Below are 22,986 nucleotides of genomic sequence, written 5' to 3' on the forward strand. Positions count from 1 at the left end.
TTTTTTTTGAGAGAGAGTCTTGCTCTGTCACCCAGGCTGAAGTGCAGTAGCGCGAGCTCGACTCTCTGCAACCTCCACCTCCCAGCTTCAAGTGATTCTCCTATCTTAGCCCCCTGAGTAGCTGGGATTACAGACATGTGCCACCACGCCCGGTTACATTTTGTATTTTTGGTAGAGACAGGGTTTCGCCATGTTGGCCAGGCTGGTCTTGAACTCCTGACCTCAGGTTATCTGCCTGCCTCAGCTTCCCGAAGTGCTGGGATTACAGGCATGAGCCACCGCGCCCGGCCTTGACTTCATTTTCTTGGTTTCTGTGTCTTTGCTTGGAAGAAGGGCTAATGGTAGAATGTGATAACAGGATGTTAAGTGAAAAGGGAGAGCCCCAAACAGTAATCAACATGATTCTAATTACATTTTTAAAAGTCGATCTATATGTATGTGTTTGTATCTACTTTCTCAAAAATACAAAGAAAATCAACCAAAATGTTCCCAGTAGTACTCTCTGGACACGGGGCTCATGGGTGATTTTTGCCTTTCTTCTGTATATGACTTTTGTACTTTCCTAGTTTTTCTTTTCTTTTCCTTTTTTTGACAGGGTCTTGCTCTGTCACCCAGGCTGAAGTGCAATGATGTGATCACAGCTCACTGCAGCCTCCAACTCCTGGGCTCAAGGGATCCTCCTATCTCAGCCTCTTGAGTAGCTGGGAGTACAGGCATATGCCCCCATGCCCAGCTAATTTTAAGTTTTTTTTTTTTTGTAGAGACAGGATCTTGCTATGTTGCCCAGGCTGGTCTTAAATTCCTGGCCTCAAGCAATCCTCCCACCTTGGCTTCCCAAGTGCTGGGATCAGAGGCGTGAGCCACTGTGCTCGGCCTAGTTTTTCTATAACGAGTATGTGTCTCTTACAATCAGGAATTAGTAATGGAAGTCAGAAATAATAGTTGCCCTTACTGCCCAGGGTTGCCTGAGGATTGCCTGTGGACACCCGTGAGGTGGCCTCTGTGAGCAAGCTTGTGTGGCACTGACTGTGCTTGCCCTGCCCTCCCGGGGTGCTGCCAGCCTGGCATCTGTAGGTCCTACAGGACTTGCCCTTTGGCTGGGGGCAGAGTGACCAACTGCTTCTATGAAGATATGATCTCATCAAAGCTGAAGATTTCACCCAGAAGGGAGAGGAAGGAAAGAAACTGGAAGCAAATACCTGATTTTTCTTTCTTTTTTTTTTTTTTTTTTTGAGACAGAGGCTCGCTGTCTCTCCCAGGCTAGAGTGCAGTGGTGCGACCTCAGCTCACTGCAACCTCTGCCTTCTGGATTCAAACAATTCTCCTGCCTCAGCCTCCCGAGTAGCTGAAACTACAGGCATGGCCACCAAGCCCAGCTAAGTTTTTTGTATTTTTAGTAGAAATGGGGTTTCACTATGTTGGTCAGGCTGGTCTCGAATTCCTGACCTCAAGTGACCCACCTGCCTCAGCCTCCCGAAGTGCTGGGATTACAGGAGTGAGCCACCATGCCTGGCCGCAAATACCTGATTTCTAATGCCAGTCCCATCCCTGCCCCCTTGGGCCAGGCACTTGGCTTTTCTGGCCTTAGTTTCCTAATCTGTAAAAGAGGATTAAAAGTTGCTTGCCACACCGTTGAGGGAAGGGGTTGCATGTAGCCACTCGGACCCTTGGCTCATTTGGATTAGGAGTCAGAGAAACCAAATAAGGAGTGCGCCTGGCGTATGGTCAGACCCAGGGAGCCGGCAGCACCTGGTATTCTGAGCTCCCTTCAGAGGCTGTTCCCTGCTGAGGATCAGAAGTTCCTTCCATCCAGCAGGAAGCAGGGGAAGGTTCTGATGCCCCAGTCAAGTCTGATTGGCTGTTAGGGGCAAAAGGTGTGACTGGAGCACTGACAAGGTAGGTGGAAGCAATAAGTTGTAACACCCCCTCTGGCTTGGAAAGTTTTGCTTCATCAACTACAGCTGGAACCTCCTGGGGCAAGGCAGAAGGGGCAGAACAGGGAGGTCTCCTACTAAGGGGCTGTCATCGATGTCCTGAGACATTTGTGAAGCTTCTGGTATACACAGCGCAGACAGAGGTTCCCCTGAGAAGCTGACTGTCTAAAAGTGACACAAACCCTCTTCCCTGGTGCCTGTCCCGGAAACGCCCGTCAGAAACCTGAATGGCTTCCTGTTGCCAACTGAAGCAGTCCTCACCCTGCACATTAGAACCCCCTGCGGAGACTTCATCCTGATGCTCAGGCCTTACCACTTACGGGGGTGAGATTCTGTCGCTGGTGTTTTAAAAAAATCTCCCCAGCACCTTTGGGAACTGCTGGGGGTGGGGGACCTACTGAATCCACCCAATGAAACAGTGGCTTTGCCTGCATCTTGTCTCCCCGACCCTTGAATCACCTATAAAAGATGCGATGATACACTTAACATAGAGCTTTGTTGGAAGAGAAACCATTCAATCATTCAGCATCTTAAATTATCGTCTCATCCTGCTTTCAATAGGCCCAGGGGTTACCAGGAGGTGCTTTCCCGGGGAGGGGGAGGGGCACTGCTGCATCTGATGCTGTCTACACTCCAGTTCATCTGACCCTTCTGCCTCCCTCCTCCATCCTGCCACACAGACCCTGCCCTCGGCCAAGACTGCTTCCCATTTTCAAGTTGGTACGCTTCCCTTTTCCCCATCCTCTGCATTTCAAAATATTCTCAGGCTGAGTTTAAATGCCACTTCTTCCCTGAAGCCTTCCCTCCTTCACCCACTGGGATTCTGTGCTTTCTCTAATCTTCTCTTACTCTGTCATAATGATCCTATGTGCTCATTTCCTCCACTGAACTGAGGGTTTCTTGAGGCCAGAGTGCACATCTTGCCTTTCTCCCTTCAATGTCGAACACAGTTAACAGATCTAGGTGTCAATGAAACTTTGCTGAAAGAATGGCAGCATCTCATGCTCTTTGAAGAGGGTATGTATCTCTTGCCATCAGAAATAGACAATCAAAAGTGTAGAGTAACAACTGTTTCTCATGGGGGCTTGTTCTACAAATCCCCCTTGAGCTCAACACTCGGTGAGTAGGGATCCAGAGGTTATTGCTAGGACATCAGTTTCAGGGCCTAGACCCATCACTCGCTAGGCCAGACCTTCATGTGTGACGTCCAGCTGCCAGCGGGAAGAAGTCAGTCTCCACTGCCTCCACAGTCTCTGCTGCCACACTGTCACAGGTGGGAACAAGAAAAAGCAGCCCCAGAATGTTTGCTGCCATTGTGCATGGACGATGTCATTGCACATAAAAGCACTAGTGCTCCATTATTGCGATTGGGGGCTGGGTGTGCTCCTGCGTGTTGGGGAAGCTGAGCGCCAGGCCCAGGGTGGCAGGTGCCCTGCGGGCCAGGTGAGTCCAGCAGGGGTTATTGAAGGTGAGTGAGGAGCCAGGAGGGCAGGAAACTCCTGAATGTTTCCAGAAACCCTGTAGCTCTAGGACTTGCCTGGGCCAGGAGGCCTAGAATTAGAGACTTTCTGGGCTGGAAGGAATCTTAAAAGTCTTCAAATGCAACCCCCAATTTGAAGTCTCAGTAGAGCCCTCTGGGTTTGCTTGTTCACCTCCAGTGATGGGGGACTCAGTCCAGGCCTGGACAGACTGCATTCACACTGGCACCCCATTCCTTCCACCCGGTCCTGTTTCTGACCCTGGACAAAAAGGGCAGGCCTGTGTCCAGGTCTCTCTGGTGGCCCTGCAGAGATCTTCCCAGCTCGAGAGCTTCTTTGCTTGGGTCCTACGGTTCCAGACCTGGTTCCATTTTCTTCCCGTCTTGGTGACAATCCACCTCAACATTCAGGGCCAGAGTGGCTCCCTGGCCTCCGGGTGTTGCATTGTCCGTGCAGAGGGGAACAGCTCTGCCTGTCTCCTTCTGGACCCTTTGCCTTTGTGGGCCCAGCCCACGTCCTGCCATCCTAACCGTATGGCCAGCCCAAAGTCGACCCCTCAGTCTTGCTCAGATCGTGCCAACCTTCGCCCATCTTTGTGCCCTGGGGTCTTGGGTGCCAAGGGCAGGGCATCACAGTCCTCTGGCCAGCTCCCGTCTGAGTTGGAGCTCCCTCAGGAGCCCCGCCCACCCTAAGTGCTGGTCTCCACGATGCACTTGAGGAACATCGTGTCGTCCTTCACGTAGGCATGCTTGGGTGACTGCAGTTTGTTGAGGGGGAAGAAGAGTGGGCAGCCACTGGCCACGTTGGTTTCACTCTGGGGCCTCTGGAAGGACGCCGAGCTTAGGTCAGGCCGGAAGGCATCAATGGCGTGCTCACGGTTGTTCTGGTCCAGCAGCATGAAGGTGACCTGCAGGGAAGGGACAGGTGGGAGATCAGGCCCTACATTAGCAGCACAGCTTGGAGGCCCAGGCTTGGGCTCAGAGCTGTGCTCCACACCTACTGCCTGTGCAGCCCCTCGGACCCTTGGCTTATTTGGATTAGGAGTCAGAGAAGCCAGGCAAGGAGTGCACCTGGCATATGGCCAGACCCAGGGAGCCGGCAGCACCTGGTATTCTGAGTGCACTTCGGAGGCTGTTCCCTGCTGAGGATCAGATGTTCCTTCCATCCAGCAGGAAGCAGGGGAAGGTTCTGATGCTCCAGTCAAGTCTGATTGGCTGTTAGGGGCAAAAGGTGTGACTGGAGCACTGACAAGGTAGGTGGAAGCAATAAGTTGTAACACCCCCTCTGGCTTGGAAAGTTTTGCTTCATCAACTACAGCTGGAACCTCCTGGGGCAAGGCAGAAGGGGCAGAACAGGGAGGTCTCCTACTGAGGGGCTGTCATCGATGTCCTGAGACATTTGTGAAGCTTCTGGTATACACAGCGCAGACAGAGGTTCCCCTGAGAAGCTGTCTAAAAGTGACACAAACCCTCTTCCCTGGCACGTGCCCCTGAAATGCCCATCAGGAAGTTGAATGGCTTCCTGTTGCCAACTGAAGCAGTCCTCACCCTGCACATTAGAACCCCCTGCGGAGACTTCATCCTGATGCTCAGGCCTTACCACTTATGGGGGTGAGATTCTGTCACTGGTGTTTTAAAAATTTCCCCAGCACTTTTGGGAACTGCCGGGGGTGGGGGACCTACTGACTCACACCCAGACCAAAGCGGCACACCCGCCCTGCCCCACCTGTTTCCCCACACCTGAGGTCTCTATTCTTGACACCCTCCACTCATGCAATGCTGCTGTTCACCCACAGGAAATGCCTGTCCCCCAAATCTGTCTACAGGAATTGTGGGGTTTTGTTTGTTTGTTTGTTTGAGACAAAGTTTCACTCTTGTTGCCCAGCTGGAGCGCAATGGCACAATCTTGGCTCATGGCAACCTCTGCCTCCTGGGTTCAAGCGATTCTCCTGCCTCAGCCTCCCAAGTAACTGGGATTACAGGCATGTACCACCATGCCCAGCTAATTTTTTTTTTAGTAGAGACGGAGTTTCACCATGTTGGTCAGGCTGGTCTTGAACTCCTGACATTAGGTGATCCACCCACCTTGGCCTCCCAAAGTGCCAGGATTACAGGCGTGCGCCACTGTACCCGGTGAAGAATTTTTAATCGATTGTATTTTTTAGAGCAGTTTTAGGTTCACAGCAAAATTGAGCAGAAAATACAGAGTTCCCATATACCTCCTGCCCCCACCCAATGCACAACCTCCCCGACTATCAACGTCCCCCGCAGAGTGGTAGTTTTGTAACAGTTGATGAACCTGCATTGACACATCATTATCACCCAGAGTCCACAGTTTACACTGGCATTTACTCTTGGTATTCACCTTCTATGGGTTTTGACAAATGCATAAGGACATGTATCCATCATAACAGTATCAAACAGAATAGTTTCACTGCTCCCAAAATCCCCTGTGCTCTATTCATCTCTCCTGGCCCCTATTCTTGGACAACCACTGATCTTACTGTCTCCATAGCTTTTGTTTTTGTTTTTGTTTTTGAGACTGAGTCTCACTCTGTCCCCCAGGCTGGAGTGCAGTGGCACGATCTCGGCTCACTACAACCTCCACCTCCTGAGTTCAAGCGATTCTCGTGCCTCAGCCTCCAGAGTAGATGAGATTACAGGCACACAACCCAATGCCCAGCTAATTTTTGTACTTTTTGTAGAGACAGGGTTTTGTTATATTCCCCAGGCTGGTCTCGAACTCCTGGGCTCAAGCACTCCACCTGCCTCGGCCTCCCAAAGTGCTGATATTACAGGCGAGAGCCACCGCGCCCGGCCTGTCTTCATAGCTTTGCCTTTTCCAGAATGTCATATAGTCAGAAGCATTCAGAACGCAGTCTTTTCACATTGACTTCTTTTTCTTAGTAATATGTGTTTAAGGTTCCTCCCTGTATTTTCATGGCTTGATAGCTCTCTTCTTTTTAGCACCGAATAATATTCCACTGTCTGGATGCACTACAGTTTATTTATCCATCCACCTACTGAAGGACATCTTGGTTGCTTCCAAGTTTTGGCAATTATAACTAAAGTTGCTATAAACATCCTTGGGTGGTTTTTCTGTGAACATAGTTTTCAGCTCCTCTAAGTAAACTCCTTTGAGTCCAAGGAGAGCAACTGGCTATATTGTTTGGTATGAGTATCTTTGGTTTTGTAAGATACTGCTAAACTGTCTTTCCAAGTGGCTGTACCATTTTGCATTCCTACCAGAAGTGAGTGAGAGTTCCTATTGCTCCACATCCTCGTCAGCATTTGGTACTGTCAGTGTTCCAGATTTTGGCAATTCTAGTATGTATTAATATGTAGTGGTACCTGCTTCCTTCCTTTTTCCTGAAAATTCTGCTAGTTCAGGCTAGCCTCACGGCACCTCCTCCCAGAAGTTTTCCTTATTTGCCCCATGATGTGAAGGGGGAAGAATAGTGGGCAGCCACTGGCCATTCATTCCGTCCCTTCCTCCCTTTTTCCCTCCCTCCCTTTCTTCCTTCCCTTCCTCCATTTCTCTCTCTCTCTCTTTCTTTGAGGCAAGGTCTCACTCTGTCACCCAAGCTAGAGTGCAGTGGCAAGGTTATGGCACACTGCAGCCTCAACCTCCCAGGCTCAAGCAATCCTCCCACCTAAGCCTCCCAAGTAGCTGGGACTACAGGCATGTGCCACTACGCCCAGCTAATGGTTTTTATTTTTAGCAGAGATGAAGTCTTGCCATGTCTCCTGAGCTCAAGCAATCCTCCCACCTCAGTCTCTCAAAGTGCTGGGATTACAGATGTGGGGCACTGCACCTGGCCATGAATTTTATTTCTATACAACCTTTGGGAAGATTCCAGACATTTTAGCTCCTGGACTCATGGAACTGGAGGGAGCCCTAGTTACTAGATCTGATTGTTTTATAAAAAGGGAAACTGATAACACAGCGAGGGTGGGGGACTTGCCAGGTCACATGGCCAATTCATTGCCAAATCAGGACTAGGACTCAGGCTTCCATACTCCCCACCTTGCCCCATCACCTCCACGCCCATACCTTGTTCCGGAAAGGCCACGGCAGCAACGCATCATACTCCCCTCTCATGATCACGATGAAAAGCGACAGGTGGGTCCTCTTTCCAGTGCCATCTCCATTCAGGTACAGCCGCAGGCATAACTTGTAGCCATACTTGCCAGTGTAGAAGGCTGAAATGCAGAAGCCACAGGCAGCTGGGAAGTGCGGGACTTTGCAGATGTGGGACTGGGATCCAGCGGTCAGGCATGCCCAAGGTCAGTGGCTCAAAACCGTGAAAGATGGGGTTAGAGCCCGGCATTCTTCTCGAGTAGGGTGTCAGAGAGGAATGGGCTCTTGGGGGTCATCTAGCTAAGTGTTTGTCAGCTGGCCATCCAAGTCATACACTGCCGGGCCCCACCCTCAGAGTTTCTTACTCGGTAACCCTGGGGTGAGAACTGAGAGCTGGCACTTCCAGCAAGTTTGCAGGGGGTGCCAATGCTGCTGGTCCTAGAACCACACTCTGAGAATCACTGATCTAACCAACCTATGTTTTACAGTCTGGAAACCAAGCTGAGAAAAAGACAGTGGCCAGTTACCATCTCACAGTGTGTTGGGGACCCAGCAAGAATGAGGGGCCAGGCTTCCTGCCTCCCAGCACTGGTTTCTTTCTGCTGCCTATGCCAACTGGTTGGGGTCCCCTGGAGGCTGGGGGTACATGGGGTTACTCACAATTCTGCCAGCCATTCTCAGGTGGCAAAACCCTTTGAGGGCTGAATCATCCCTGGTGAAGATGCACAGAAACCCCCTGGGCAGCTAAAGGGGCCATCCCATGAGAGCATGTCCTCTGGCAGAGCGCCCTTCTGGGAGAGGTTGACTGGGGACATGAATTGGGGGCAGGAAGGAAGGGGGTGGAGGGGCACAGGCTGGCAGTCTGACTCATCTCTGCCCATTACGTTTTGGTAGAACAGGAAGCTCGAGGTACTGCTTGCTTTTTCCCTCTTTAAAAATAATCGAGGGAAAAAGGTCTACAAGTAGGGCTCGAGACCGCCCCATGAAGAGAGCTGTCCCAACACAGCAGGATGAGTGCTGCTCCTGCAGGAAAGGGGTCCCAGCCCTGCTCTAGGAGTGTGACACACTCCGCTGCCTCATTAAAAAAATTTTTTGAGAGAGTCTTGCTTTGTTGCCCAGACCAGAGTGCAGTGGCACCATCATAGCTCACTGCAGACTCAAACTTCTTAAGCCATCCTCCTACCTCAGCCTCTCAAGTAGCTAGGACCACAGGTGCAGGCCACCATGCCTGGCTAATTAAAACATTTTTTTGTGGAGATGGGATCTTGTTATGTTGCCCAGGCTGGTCTTGAACTCCTGGCCTCAAATGATCCTCTTGCCTCAGCCTCCCAAAGTGTTAGGATTATAGACATGAGCCACTGCACCCAGTCTGCTGCCTCATTTTTGCCCAAATATATGCATTGTTATACTAACAGATATCATTTAGTTAACAGAAACACTTGCCAAGTAATTACTTTATGCAAGACATTGTGCCAAGTCCAGGGGCCCCAGAAATGAGTAAGAAATGAGTAAGACACTCATTCACATGCTAACTGCAATCGTACACAAGTGCATGTGTCTTACTCAGTTCTCTAATCTTATTTCAGACTGTTGGCTCTCTGAGGCCAGGGGTCCCACGGTATTCACTTGTGAAAATCATCATTCACATCCATCTCGTCTGCACACACTGTGGCCCACAGCACACTTTCCTTCACATCCCAAACCCATGAAGTGGGTAACAGTTTTGATTCCTATTTGCAGAATGGGACTGACATTCAGGGAGGAGAAAGGGCCTGAATGTCAGTCAGCCTGGGCCACTGCTGTGTGTGGCTGTGAGCCACAGGGCAGAGCATGGTTCGCCCACCAACCTCAAGGTCCCAGCACCCAGCATGGTTCCCGGCCGTGGCGAGTGGCCTGAAAGGGCACTGGCCTAAACTGGACACAGCGTGGCTGTCACAGAGCTGGCTGTTTTCACTGCTTGCTTCCTGGGTCCTGTGGGGCCTGTTTCCCAAGAAGGTCTCTGTGCCTCTGGGAGGTGTTACCTGGGGAGAAGAGGCTGACGGTCCTGCCACAGGCCGACTCATGGCACCGCCTGGTAACATTGGTGATCTTCCACAGGAAGGTGCCATCGAAGGAGGCCTCCTCCATGAGGCGCAAGCTCTGCTCCAGCTTGCCCAGGGCCTGGTCTTTCTGGGCTAGGGTCTGCTGCAGCTCCACCACCTGTAGGGAAGACTGTTCAGCCAGGAACACCAGAACCTGGCTTGGGGATGGAATGGGAACGGCGGGATGTGGAGATTGATCTGCCCCAAAGGTGCTTTCCTGACCACGCCTCACTCAGGCCTGAGTCTGCATCTGAATGTGCTGCCCTCTGCCTGGCCTTCCTTTTCCTCATCCACCAGGAATCCAGCTCATATGGCCCCTCATCTGGGAAGCCTTCAACCACTATCCTAGCTCAGTTGCTCTGTTTCAATATGTTCTTACAGAGCCCTTACAATGATTTTATGACACGTACTTTTCTGCCTTACCTACCAGATGGTCTCCTCCACTGAAAGCTGGGCCCATGCTCATTTTGTCTTTGTGCCTGTGCCTTGCATAGTGCCTGGTATGTAAAAGTAGAGCTGGGAAGTTTGTGGGTGAAATGAGGATATAATTGTGGCTTTCAGGGAGGCTGCCTTTTAATTGGAGCAAGAGTTACATAAATAAAGGCTAAAGCCTCAGCCACTCCAACTCAGAGCCTGGCCCTTCTAATAGCTTTCCCCAATAAAGTGGAAAGAATACAAATTTATTCTTGGGTGTACTCAGGTAGGGAAGCCATGAATGGAAGTGAGCATCCTTAGAGAAAATTTAATCGTTAACTTTACTGATGGGGAAGGTCCTGAGAGGGAAAGTGACTTGCTCAGACCCACAGGGCAGGTGACTCTGAGTACCTGCTGTCATGGTAACTGTGAATGGTGAGGCAGATAATGGTAATGGTGAAGCAGGAACTAAAACCCAGGCCTAACTCAATATGAGCAATGATGTAACGTTACTGCAAAAGAAGCAATATTAGAATGGTGATTGGCTACATTAAGAAAAGTATAGGCCAGGCGCGGTGGCTCATGCCTGTAATCCTAGCACTTTGGGAGACTGAGGAGGGTGGATGACGAGGTCAGGAGTTTGAGACCAGCCTGACCAACATGGTGAAACCCCATCTCTACTAAAAATACAAAATATTTAGCTGGGTGTGGTGGCACGAGCCTGTAATCCCAGCTACTCAGGAAGCTGAGGCAGGAGAATTACTTGAATCTGGGAGTGGAGGTTGCAGTGAGCCAAGATCGTGCCACTGCACTCCAGCCTGGGCGACAGAGCGACACTCTGTGTCAAAAAAAAAAAAAAGAAAAAAGAAAAAAAAAAAAAAGAAAGAAAGAAAAGAAAAGTATAAGCTGTAGAACAAGGGAGAAGACAGCCCTGTTGGACCAAGAACTGTGGCTAAGTGGATTATCTGGAGTCAGCCTGGGACCACACTCCAAGCATACTTCTGTATGCTTCTTTGGAGACTGAGCCAGATCATAGGAGGGCAATGTGAAGCAGCATGCTCTGAGGAAAAGGTGAAGGCGCCGAGGCTTTTAGCCTGAAAAGCGAAGCACTCAGGTAGGACAGAATCCGACTCTCCATCCCTGAAGGGCTGTCATGGGGACTAGAAGGTGGATTTGTCTGTGGGCTCTGAGGGCCAGGGCCAAGAACAATGCAGGGAACAGAGAGGCTGATTTAGCTCAGTATAAGGAAGAGTGGAATATGTCCTGCACTGGATTGAGCTGCTCAGGGAGGTGGTGTCTTATCACAAAGGAACCGAAGCACTGGATGGGAGGCTGTGACCTTGACTACAGCTTCCAACTCAGCATTCTTCCTGGAAGGGTGTGGGATAAAGGGGAGATATGTTTTGAGGGAGTGACTGCTCTAAGCAGGATGAATGATTAGTAGGAAGCCTGTCTGCTGCTCTGGAGACAGGATGGGGCTCAGCCGGGCTTGAAGGCAAACTTGCCTCCCACACTCACCCTCTGCTCCAAGCTCAGGATGCGCTCACGGTCCAGCTGGCTCTGGTGGATGGAGGTGGCCAGGGCCAGGTGGGAGGCCTCCACCTCCTTGTTGAGGACAGCAACAATGTTCTCAAACACACGCAGCTTCCCTTCCAGCTCAGCCAGAAGCTTCTCCTTCATGAAGTGCTGCAGGGCCAGCTCCTCCTGGCTCTCGGAGCAGGGTGCCCGGTAGCAATCGACCTCCAGGTCCCTCGCCACTTCCACGGCTGCCTGCAGCTGCAGGTCTGACAGGTTCTGCTCTAGAGCCATGGGCCCAGACTCCAGGCCAGAGGCCATTCGGGTCTTCCACTGTTTCATGAACCCCAACAGCAGGTTTAGGTGGGAGGTCTGGGAGGTGACCTCATGCTCTTGCACGGACTGTGGGCTTCCCTGACAAGAGAGTGGGGCTGATTAGTGAAAACAGAGGTGGAGTGAAGACAGGGGAGCAGTGGAGTGCCCTGCTATCAAAGGTCACCAAGGAAAGTCAGATTCATTCACCCAGCAAAGAGGAGTGGATTTCTGTACAGTGGGAGGGATTCAGAGGAAGACCCTGGCATCAGACATGCCCACGATGAGCCACATGCATTGCAGCTTCTAATTCTGCCCTGCCCTGGAGCGCAAGGATGATTCAGGACCATGGAGAGGGGCGGCAGAGGTGGGGGTCGTTTTAGTGATGTTCTGCGGATGCTTGGGTGAGACATTAAGAAGAACCTCCCTGAGTACTATGATGACTTAATAGTAGGCTCTGATGCTTGGGAAAGTCATTAGTACAAGAGACATCTGGAAGATGAGTGGACTGATGTTACAGGAAAATTCTGGAGGGGCTGCAGTGGGGAGACCTGGAGGTCTGGAACTGCAGTGGACAGATCTCCTTTCTCACACTCAGATGCTTACCTTGAAGGAGCAGCCGACACCTGCAAAGGGGCACCCAACTCCAGCCTCGGCCACCTCAGGATGAGCCTGGAAATAATAATCACATCACTGAATGTTATAGCAATCCCTGTGGCTACCCCGGGGGCTCTCTTCAATGCACCAGGATCCACCAGGGTAGGAGATGGCTTGGGCCACATGACTTTGCACATGCTGTCCCCTTTGGCTATCTCCTTTCCACCCTTCAAGATTCTGCCCTTCCATGACCTTCCTTCAAAACAGGACCTAGGCCCCTACTGTGATCCTGAGCAGCACTGCTATTTCTCCTTTCAGGGCACAGTCCACACAGCTCCGTAATCATCACTCACTCTCTGGTTGCCCCAACTGGTCAGGGAGGCTCTGTGAGGGTCATGGCTGTGTTCCCAGTGCTGAGGGCAGTGCCTGGCACAGCTGAGACACTCAGAACACACTGACTGCATGAGTAAATGCCTCCCTCCTCCTGAAGTCCATGGGGAATCTTGTGGTCACAATTCCCATCTGCATCCCTCCTTGGCCATCTATCCTAGACTAAGTTGTGTCCATTCAGCAGAACTTTCCCTTTCAGATAATGTCCAGCCCGAGGGAAGTGACACAGGAGGGTCTCAGTGCTATTACAATAGCAATTTGACCCCACTGTTAACCTATTTAGGTCTGAAGCATTTACCAAATGCTTTCAAGGCCGTAATTCTTCCTAGGGCTCCTCACAGCATGGTGGGGAAGAGAGGGTGGGTTTTTATTCCTATTTTACTGATGAAAAAACTGAGGCTCACAGAGGGGAAGGGATTTGCCCAAGGAGGCCGAGCTGGGAGGCAGCACAGCCCCAGGGCCCCTCCCACACACATCACTGCCTCTTAACAGGAGTCAGTCCAGGAGAGAGGGGAGAAAAGTTTTTCCAAAACATATACAGTCATGCAACAGGAATATGTTCTGAGAAATGTGCCATCATTGTGTGAACATCATAGGATGTATTTACGCAAACCTGGATGGTATACCCTGCTACACACTGAAACTCAGTGACAGTCTATTGCCCCTAGGCTACAAACCTGTACAGCACGTGACTATACTGAATACTGTAGGCAACTGTTAACACTGTAAGTACATGTGTATCTAAATATATCTAAACATAGAAAACGTACAGTAAGAATACAGTACTATACTCTTCTGGGACCATCGCTGTATATGTGGTCCGGTGTTGAGTGTTATATGGCACATGACTGTATCTTCATAAAGGCTTGTATCCAGAATATATAGAGAACTCTTACAATCTAATAATAAGAGACAAATGACCTAATAAAAAATGGGCAAGGCCAGGCTCAGTGGCTCCACACCTATAATCCCAACACTTCGGGAGGCTGAGGCAAGAGGATTCCTTGAGGCCAGGAGTTCAAGACAGCCTGGGCAACATAGTGAGACCTCATCTCTACTTAAAAAATTTTTAAATTAGCCAGGCTTGGTGGCATACACCTACAGTCCCAGCTACTTGGGAGGCTGAGTTGGGAGGATCGCTTGAGCCCAGGGGTTCAAGGCTGCACTGAGCTATGATCACATCACTGTACTCCAGCCTGGGTAGCAGAGAAAGACCTTGTCTCTCTTAAAAAAAAAAAAAAAAAAAAAAAAAAGCAAAACAACGAACAAATACAATCTATGAAAGTATCTTATAAAGTTAAATCATACTTCATACTTATACAATAATTTACTTATAAACCATACTTATAAAGTTACCCTACAATGCACACATTTCACTCCTAGGAATTTACCTAAGAGAAAGTAAAACATATGTCTGCACAAAGGTGTGTATGTGAATGTTCGTGGCAGCTTTGTTCAAAGCAACCCAAATGTGTCATCAACTGGTGAGCAGATAAACAAATTGGTCTATATATACTATAGAACAACCAAATGGAATTAAATACCAGCATAAACAATAACATGGATGAACCTCAAAAACATTGTGCTAAGTGAAAGAAGTCAAACACCAAAGACTACATACTACCTCTTTCCATTCTTAGGAGCTTCTAGCAAAGGCAAAACTAGAGTGACAGTAAGTAGATCAGTGGTTGCCTGGAGCTGTGGGTGGGGAGGGGATTGACTATGCAGGGACACAAAGCAGCTTTATCCCGTGCAGAAACGTTTGCCACTTGACTGTAGTGGCGGTCACGTGATTATTTATATTCTTCAAACTGTATACTTCAAATGAGTGAGTTTTATTGCATATAAATAATATCTTGAGTCTATAAGCTCTTTATTTATTTATTTATTGAGAGAATAATCTCATGGAACCACGTGAAAGGGGATTTGGATGAAAGCAGGAGAGGACAGAGGTCTTTCGGACTGAGTAAATACAAAAAGCCACACTTATTATTCTTCAAAAGTAACATAAGCAGAGAGCTGTAGGCTTAATGAGTACAGTTGGTTTGGGACACAGACAGAACACAGCCCAGCAAAGGCCACCCTACCCCCGCCCCCACCCCCCAACTGCCCAGGGCTTCAGGGACAAGTTGTTCCCAACAAATAATAGAAAACAGATGTTTTATGGAAGGCAGGCAGAGGGCGGCCTTGGCAGGGAGACTGTGCTGGCTTCAGGAAGTCTGTGGTGATGAAACCTCCCTGAACATGTAGCTTTTGACATGTGAGAACAGCGGAGGGAAGATGCTACATGTGGACCTGGCTCCTGGGTGAACACACTTCGGGAAGCCTCTCAGGTCCCACCACTCCCTACAGGTCCATGATTCCAATCCTCTGTGGTTCTAAGGGTCAAAGCTTGGTGGGAGAGTCATAAAAGGGATAAGAAGGTGAAAATGATCGAGCTAAGAGTGAAATTCCAGACATCACCCCGCAGGTGGAGGGGATGTGTCTTTCAGCAGCGGAGCCGTCCTGGTGTTGTGTGAACAGCAAATGCCTGTTTCAGGAAGTGAAATGCTATTCAGATGTAGGGACATCCTTTTGTGATGTGTGCCCAGATGTGGACTGTGATGCTCCTTGAATGGTTGCTGCAGAAAGGGGCAGGGGTGACTTGAGAGGGTTTCGGAGGCTTCTCTGTCATCATTATTCATTCCTCAGAGTGCACGCAAGTTCAGGGTGTGGCCTCTGGAGCCAGCCTTTTGGGGTTCAGAGCTTGTTTCTGTCACTTCACATACTAGCTTTGTGGCCCTGGGATAGTTATTAACTCCTCTGTCCTGCAGTTTCCTCATCTGCAAAACGGGGATAATAATAACATCCCCCTTACAGGGTTATTGTGAGGATTAAATAAGATAATACATGTAAGCACTGGTATTAGTTACCTATTAATGCTGTAACAAAATATCACAAACTTAATGGCTTAAAACAACACAGCTTTATTATCGTACAGTTCTGGAGGCCAAGGGTCCTAACATGGAAACGTCAGCAGGACTGCGTTGCTCCTGGAGGCCCAAGGGGAGGATGGCTTCCTCCCTTCCCCAGCTTCTCAGGGCTTCCTGCACTCCTTGGCTTCTGGTCCCTTCCTCCATCTTCAAAGCCAGCAGTGGAGCATCTCCCCATCTCTCTGACTCTCCTCTCCCTCTTCTGAGGACCGTTGGGCCGCCTGGATAATCCAGGGTCACCTCCCCATCTCAGAATCCTTCATTTAATCATGTCTGCAGAGTCTGTTTCGCCATTGTTATAGGCTCAGCACCCCCCACCCAAATCATATGTTGAAGTCCTAACCCCCAGTATCTCAGAATATGGAGACAGGGCCTCTAAAGAGCTAACTAAATTAAAATGAAGTCATTGGGGGCGGGCCCTAATGCAATGTGACTGGCATCCTTTTAAGAAGGGGAAATTTGGAGAAGGACCACATGAAGACATAGGGAGGGGACAGCCATGTCAAGGCAGGGAGAGAGGCCTTGGAGGAAAACACTCGCCAATACCGTGCCTCGAACTTCTGATCTCCAGAACTGCGAGGAAATACATTTCTGTTGTTTACACCACCCAGTCTGTGCACTTTGTTATGGCAGCCCTGGCAAATGCACAGAGCCATGTGAGGTCACATACTCACAGGTCCCGGGGATTCACATGGGGACATCTTTGGAGGACATTATTCTGCCTAACACAGTGTTCAATAAATATGAGCCATTATTAGTAATAATAATTATTAGTATTGAAATTATTCAGTACTACTACTGAATACTTGTTGAATACTACTACTATTAATAACTCTAAGAATACTAATTGTAGTAATATTAATACTATTACTACTAACTACTACTAATACTATTACTATTACAAATACTATTATTAGTATTACTACTAATTAGTATTCTTATTCCTATGGATTAAGCACACTGCCCCTGGGACATCCCCAGTCCCAGTTCTCCAGTGGCTGTCATATACATGTATCTCATTTAATCCTCACATCATAAACTCTTAACAACGAATTCTCTAAAATTCCATTTTCCCACTGGATCTCCTCAAGGCGGTGAGGAATATCCCGAAATGAACAGGACCAAAACGTGTTTGAATGTTGTCCCATAGGATCCCCGTGACAATCCTCTGAGGCAGGTGGGGCTGGATTAGTGTCACCTTAATACCAGCAGAAACAGAGGGAATGGCTTAAGGTCACGCTGAGCTTGTGAGTGGAGGAGGTGGGTGCACCTGTGTGTTCTCCCCCATGGTTGTAAGCCTCTGCAAGGGCTCACTGCTCTCCTGGCACTCATGTAGACACTGTCCCATCAGATCCTCACAGCCATGATGGGGAGGCTGGGGCTCTGAGGTTCTGCTTCCCTCGGGTAGGTGGAGAAGCTGAAGCCCAGGGATGATCAGTGACTTGTAGGAGGCAACGGGGCAGGCGAGGGCAGCCCAGGAGCCTGGAGTCCATGTGCAGGCTCTGTCCTCCCCACCATAGTGTCCTTGCCTGGGGTGGCCTCATTCGAAGGCCAGGGACCAAGGAGACAGGAGAGGTAATCAGGAATCAGACTGCGTTGCAGGAGAAGAACAGAGGATGTGTCCCGGGCCAAACCCATCTGGTGTCACAAGTGGCCCCTGTGTGAGTGGCCTCACTGCTTGCAAATTGCTAAAAATAAAGTGTGCAGTGGAATTTCCTCCAAGGAGGAGACAGAAACAGAGAAAACAGATTCCCAGCCCTGAGGGAACACTCGTTCTTCTGTCTGGGTCTGAGGAGTCTCTGCGTGTGTGGTGTTTCCGGTCACCCCGGCTACCCAGGCCCTTTGTGGTGGGGTCACAGTGGGCCCTAGCGGGAGGCCCCATTTGGAGACCCGGGGCCTCCGGGAATTTGACTGTTAAGAGGGTGCCGGGAGCATGAGTGCCACCTCTGCAGCACCTGCACAAAACAAAGAGGATCTGAGCAGGCCAGGCACTGCCTACCCCCACACTGGGCTGAGGTCAGAGATGCCCAGAGGGGCTGCTTTGGCTCAGGTCTCAGCTGGTGCTGAGGGGGTGCTCTACATGGGGAGCTCGGTCAGCCTGCCACTGTCAGCCCGTTCCTGCCCTCCTCTGTAACTGGGCCAGTTTAGTCTCTGTCAGCCTCTGCTCAGCTCAACTGCCGCCTCCTCCAGGAAGCCCTGCCTGATTCTCCTGGTTGAAAGTAGTCTTGCCCATCCCTGTTTTTTCCATAGCACTTGGTGGACTCCTGCACTAAAGTCTGACTGTGTTACTTAAGCAGGTATGAAACATTTAGGGGAGGATTCCTTGTGTAGAGGCAGCATAGAGAAGATGCCACCATCTCAGGAGCCATGAGTTAGAGCCTAGCTTTGCCTCCCACTTGCTGTGTGACTTTGGTCCAGGCACACCTCCTCATGGAGCCTCAAAATATTACCTATTGGTAAAATAGGGCTATCACCACCACCCACCACACAGAATGTCACAGGATCGGGGCGATTACGGATGAACACTGTCAAACTCAGAAGTGTAAGGTTTGGGGGTTTATTCCCAGGTATCACACTCCAAGGAACACAGATAAACAGAAGCACATTTACCCCAAATGCACAGAGACTGGCGAAAGACTGCTCAGTGTCTTTCCACGGAGGCAGGACTGACTCCGGGGACAGGGGGCTGAGTTGCCTTTTGTGACCTCAAGGGAGACAGATTTCAGCTCAGTACAAAGAAAGAGGAGAATGTTGCATCCATCAGAGCGCCCCAGGGTGGGTGTGGTTGTTTCATGAAGTAATGAGCTCTTTGCCATTGGAAGGACATGGAGCTACATAGCAGGAATCCAGTACAGAACAGAAATTGGACTAGACAGCTTAAACTTCTGTCATTTTCTGACTCTAGAAAAATTAAGGCTTTACTGTGAGCTATTGGCATCAGATGTCAGCTTGCCTTTGACCTTCCTGAATGGGCCTCACGGGGAAGAGAGTGGGAGAAACTATCCCATTGCTGATCCTCAGCAGGCAGGACTGAAGCTTTTTATCTCCCAGCCCCCCCGGCCGTCCCCTCCTTCACTGTCACTTCTACAGGAAGATCATGCGAGGCAAGTATCAAGTCTCTAACTAGGTCAACATTAATCCTTTAATATCCGCTTCTTATATCAGGTAATCAGTCCATGGCTCTGGGCACTTCTTCGGGAGATAATCATCTAATGAAGTCAGAGGCTGAGGACAAACTGATAAGCAGATGGTGTGGGAAGTGTTTGCAAGGAGGGCTGGTCCTCAGCCCTCTACCCCGCCTCCATTTCCCAGGTTGCCCTACATGTGCAGGCAAACGTAGGAATTACCACACATGCAAAGTGTTGACTTTTCATCAGCCATTTTCCTTTGTTCAAAAGTCCCCCAAAGTTCCCACTGGGGCAAAAGTCAGAGGAGTCCCTGGTCCTTCCCCTATGTGACTTTGTGTAGGTGATCAGACCATGATTACCACCCCTCCCCACCCCAGCTTTTCACCAGGAGTCCATGACTCCACGAGGTGGGGAAGCCAGCAGGGAGGGGAGGGGCTGCTGCCTCTCAGAGGTATGCCTGCATTAAAGAAGCCTTCTTTGCTCGCAAATACAGGCAGCTTCCTCTCCCATCCTATAGCCTGTTAAGGTGCCTATAATTCTACCATGAATCATAGTCCCTTCATTTGGCTCAAGGCAGCGAGTATCAAACTGTGCTCTGCAGGGCCCTAGGAGTCCCCAGAACCTCTTAGGGGCTGGGATAAGAGAAAGAAATGGGGCAATTAACAGGCCAGGGCTCCAGGCTCCCCCTCCATCAGAATGTTTCTACTTTCATCTGATTGAAAAAGATGAAAAAAAGCCATTGGATTAGGAGATATTAAAACATCTATGTGATCTAAGATTTACACAATAGATGTATATTAATTTTGTTAAGAGGAAAAAATAAAACAAGCTAAAAACAACAGTCCTAGAGTATTCAAGCAGGTAACAGCCTTTTGCAAGTGAGGCACAGTGGCCCACAGAGAGTTGAGGGTCTGCTTGTGTCTCACAGCCAATCCACCAGGAGCCAAACAGGGAGGCTCAGGGAGTTACTCCATGGAGCAGTGTATCATATTAACTCTTACCATGTTGCAGAGTGTAAAGTTCCAAGAACATGCACTTGATCCTTACTCTTACTCCCTGAGGGCCTGCCGATGGAGAGGCTGCTGAGAAGCAGATGGGAGAGTGCTCAAAACCAGCTCTGGGTGGGAGAGGAAATTCCCCTGAACTCTCTGAATGAGAAGGGCCAGCTCAGAGAAAGGAGAAGGAGGTGTGGGCACTCGCCTGCCTCTGGTCCAACGGTAGGGGGATAGCTGCCCTGCCAGCACTGCTATCATGGTCTCCTGGAAAGGCCTTGCAGAGCCGGCTTAACATCCTCATTTTACAGATGCAGACACAGGGCCTGGGAATTGCTGCCAGTCGAGCAGAGAATTATGCAGAACTACCCTTGGACATCAGGCTCCTGATCCCTGGGCAACAGTTTGCTGCAAGAAGAGGGCTTTGGCTGAAAGGAGCCAGGCACCTCACAGTGGAGGTAGAGAGGGTGGCTGAGCAACGAGACTCCTCTGCAGGTCTCAGGGCCCCATGTGTAAGCAAGAGGATTTGATTTTGAGCAGTGACTCCTGCCTGTTTGGATTCGTGGACCAATATGAGTGTGTGTGTGTTTTTTTTTTTTAAATTGAGACATTAACAAAGAGATTGCCATCTTTTTAATTTTTCTTAGTAAAGGCTTTACCAAAAACTATCATCTATTATTACATCCTCTCATTTATATAGACACGCATAGGACAGACACAATTTCAGAGTAAAGGTTGGTTTTAGAAATGGAAAGAATTCAGTTTACATAAACTCATTTATAGAATTGCCTTATTTTTATCATTTTGTCATGAGCTGGAGGGAATGGATCAGTTCTGGATAGCACGTGGGAACCTTTGAGCAGGACATGTAAACTATGAGGGTCCTTCCAGCTTGGGAGGGTCAGGGTTCTAACCTGCAGCTCCTGAAACTGTCTCTGGCCTATCACACTTCCAAATGTGTCTCTTATTCCTAGAAGCACAGTTTGGCAGAGCCCAAGAGGTGAGCTGATAACGGTCTCTCCCTGCCTAAGGGCAAACAGAGGCAGGCAGAACCATCTAGTTGAGGAGTTTGCTAACTTTTTTGTAAAGGGTTGGATAGTAAATATTTGGGCTATGAAGTCTTTGTTGCAAGTACTCAATTTTGTATAATTTTCATGTGTCTCAAAATATCTTTTTTTGTTTTTTTTTGAGACAGAGTCTCATTCTGCTACCCAGGCTGGAGTGTAATGGCACAATCATGGTTCACTGCAGCCTTGACTTCCCTGGGCTCAGGTGATTCTCCTACCTCAGCCTCCAGACTAACTGGGACTACCAGCACGCGCCACCATGCCAGGCTAATTTTTATATTTTTTGTAAAGATGGGGTTTCACCATGTTGCCCAAGCTAGTATCAAACTCCTGGGCTCAAGCTCTTTGCCCACCTTGGACTCCCAAAGTATTAGAATTACAGGCATGTAATTCTATGTAATTCGAATTCTAACACTTCAGCATTACAGGCACATTTGTCATTTACCAAAGGGTTTATATTTGTCATTATAAGAACTTTTTTGATTATTATTGATTGGGCCTCATAACAATTCTGTGACGCAGAAAACATCTTCACAGACAAGCAAGCTGTGGCTGGAGAACATCAGCAGTGCACCGGGCCACACAGTGAGAGACTGGCCTCACAGCCTCAAGAATTACAGGTCATTACACATGGCCTATCATTCTTCTGATCTTTTCAACCATTTGAAAATATAAAAACCACTCTTGGCTCGTTGCTCAGGAGGTGGGCCAGATGTGGCCCATGAACCGTAGTTTGTGGACCCCCGGTCTGGACTGTTCTCACCCTAAGTCTATTGCCAGGTGGCTTCAGGCAAGACACTTCACCACTGTGAACATCAGTCTCCTTACTCTTTATAAAGTGAATTCAATCTGGACTCGGGACTAGTTGGGAGGTGCCTGCCAGGGGCAGAGTGCACAGCTGTCTACTTGGCCTCAACCTGGAAAAATCAAGACAACCGACAAATGCTTTTCCGTGATGTACCAACGTACCCTCTCCAGAGTTCGAAGACGGCTTCCTGGGCTTACAGACTGGAGGTCTTCCCCTCTGCATTTGGGGCAGATCTGATCCTCGCCGTTCCTGGGGAAACATGGACAAAGCCTTGGAGAGAGGCACTACAGTTCCCTGCACCATCCACTCTCCTGACAGCTCCAGAAGCCTCAAGTGTCAGCAGGTTGGGGATCGTGTATGTCCACAATCCCAGAGCCACAGTTCCTAAATTGCAAAAGTGCCAAGCATCCCACGTTTTTTTAGTAATTTGCAGTGAGCTTCCTGGGTTGCCAAACCTGCCCTGACTGCACTGACCAGAAGCTATTACAGCCCTTACTTACCCCACTTAGTGTGAATATATACATATTTCATTGCAGAAACATTAATGTGCTTGATTACAGGGCACTGCCCCATTCCCTGCCAGAATTACATAATGCCCTTTCCCAAAAAAATTCTGAATTACAAAACACATCTGATCTCAGGGGTTTAGGCAAGAGATTGCTGACATGTGACTATACTTGCTCTTCTCATTTGGTCCTCCATTTGGTTTTGGTCTCATATGTTTAGTAATTACAGAGGATCATGGCCTATTAGAACAAGAAAGGGCCTCAGAGAACATCTGGCCTGGAGGTTCTTAATCAGGAGTGGATGTCAGATTCTAATGGGTAACACCTGGGTACCTGTGGATTTTTGTTTTGTTTTGTTTTTTTGGGGTTTTTCTTTTTTGGAGACAGGTCTTACTCTGTCGCCCAGGCTGGAGTGCAGTGGCGTGATCTCGGCTCACTGCAACCTCTGCCTCCCAGGTTCAAGTGATTCTCATGCCTTAGCCTCCTGAGTAGCTGGGATTAATGGGATTACAGGTGTGCACCACCACGCCCAGCTAATTTTTGTATTTTTAGTAGAGACGAGGTTTCACCTTGTTGGCCAGGCTGGTCTCAAACTCCTGACCTCAAATGATCCTCCTGCCTCGGCCTGCCAAAGTGCTGGGATTACAGGCATGAGCCACTGTACCTGGCCAGCACCTGCGTTTTCACAAAGCTCCTGGTGTCTCTGACCTGT

At 49.3% G+C, this 22,986-nt stretch overlaps 1 protein-coding gene across 5 annotated transcripts in view; it reads right to left on the reverse strand.

Annotated features, from left to right (window-relative positions):
- Positions 1 to 2,413: 2,413 nt before the first annotated feature.
- The window catches only part of TRAF1 (TNF receptor associated factor 1), a 29,626-nt gene continuing 9,053 nt past the window's right edge, over positions 2,414 to 22,986 (reverse strand). For all 5 annotated transcript variants that reach the window (XM_030919954.1, XM_010372022.2, XM_030919953.1 and 2 more), the window contains 6 exons: positions 21,930 to 22,017; positions 12,421 to 12,486; positions 11,506 to 11,916; positions 9,514 to 9,691; positions 7,466 to 7,614; positions 2,414 to 4,319 (listed from right to left, as the gene is read on the reverse strand). In XM_030919954.1, the coding sequence (XP_030775814.1) occupies positions 4,101 to 4,319; positions 7,466 to 7,614; positions 9,514 to 9,691; positions 11,506 to 11,916; positions 12,421 to 12,486; positions 21,930 to 22,017 (1,111 nt within the window). In that variant the 3' untranslated portion in view covers positions 2,414 to 4,100. The remainder of the gene's footprint in view (positions 4,320 to 7,465; positions 7,615 to 9,513; positions 9,692 to 11,505; positions 11,917 to 12,420; positions 12,487 to 21,929; positions 22,018 to 22,986) is intronic.

This window comes from Rhinopithecus roxellana, chromosome 16 (genome assembly GCF_007565055.1).
Source record: "Rhinopithecus roxellana isolate Shanxi Qingling chromosome 16, ASM756505v1, whole genome shotgun sequence".
NCBI classification, from domain to species: domain Eukaryota; kingdom Metazoa; phylum Chordata; class Mammalia; order Primates; family Cercopithecidae; genus Rhinopithecus; species Rhinopithecus roxellana.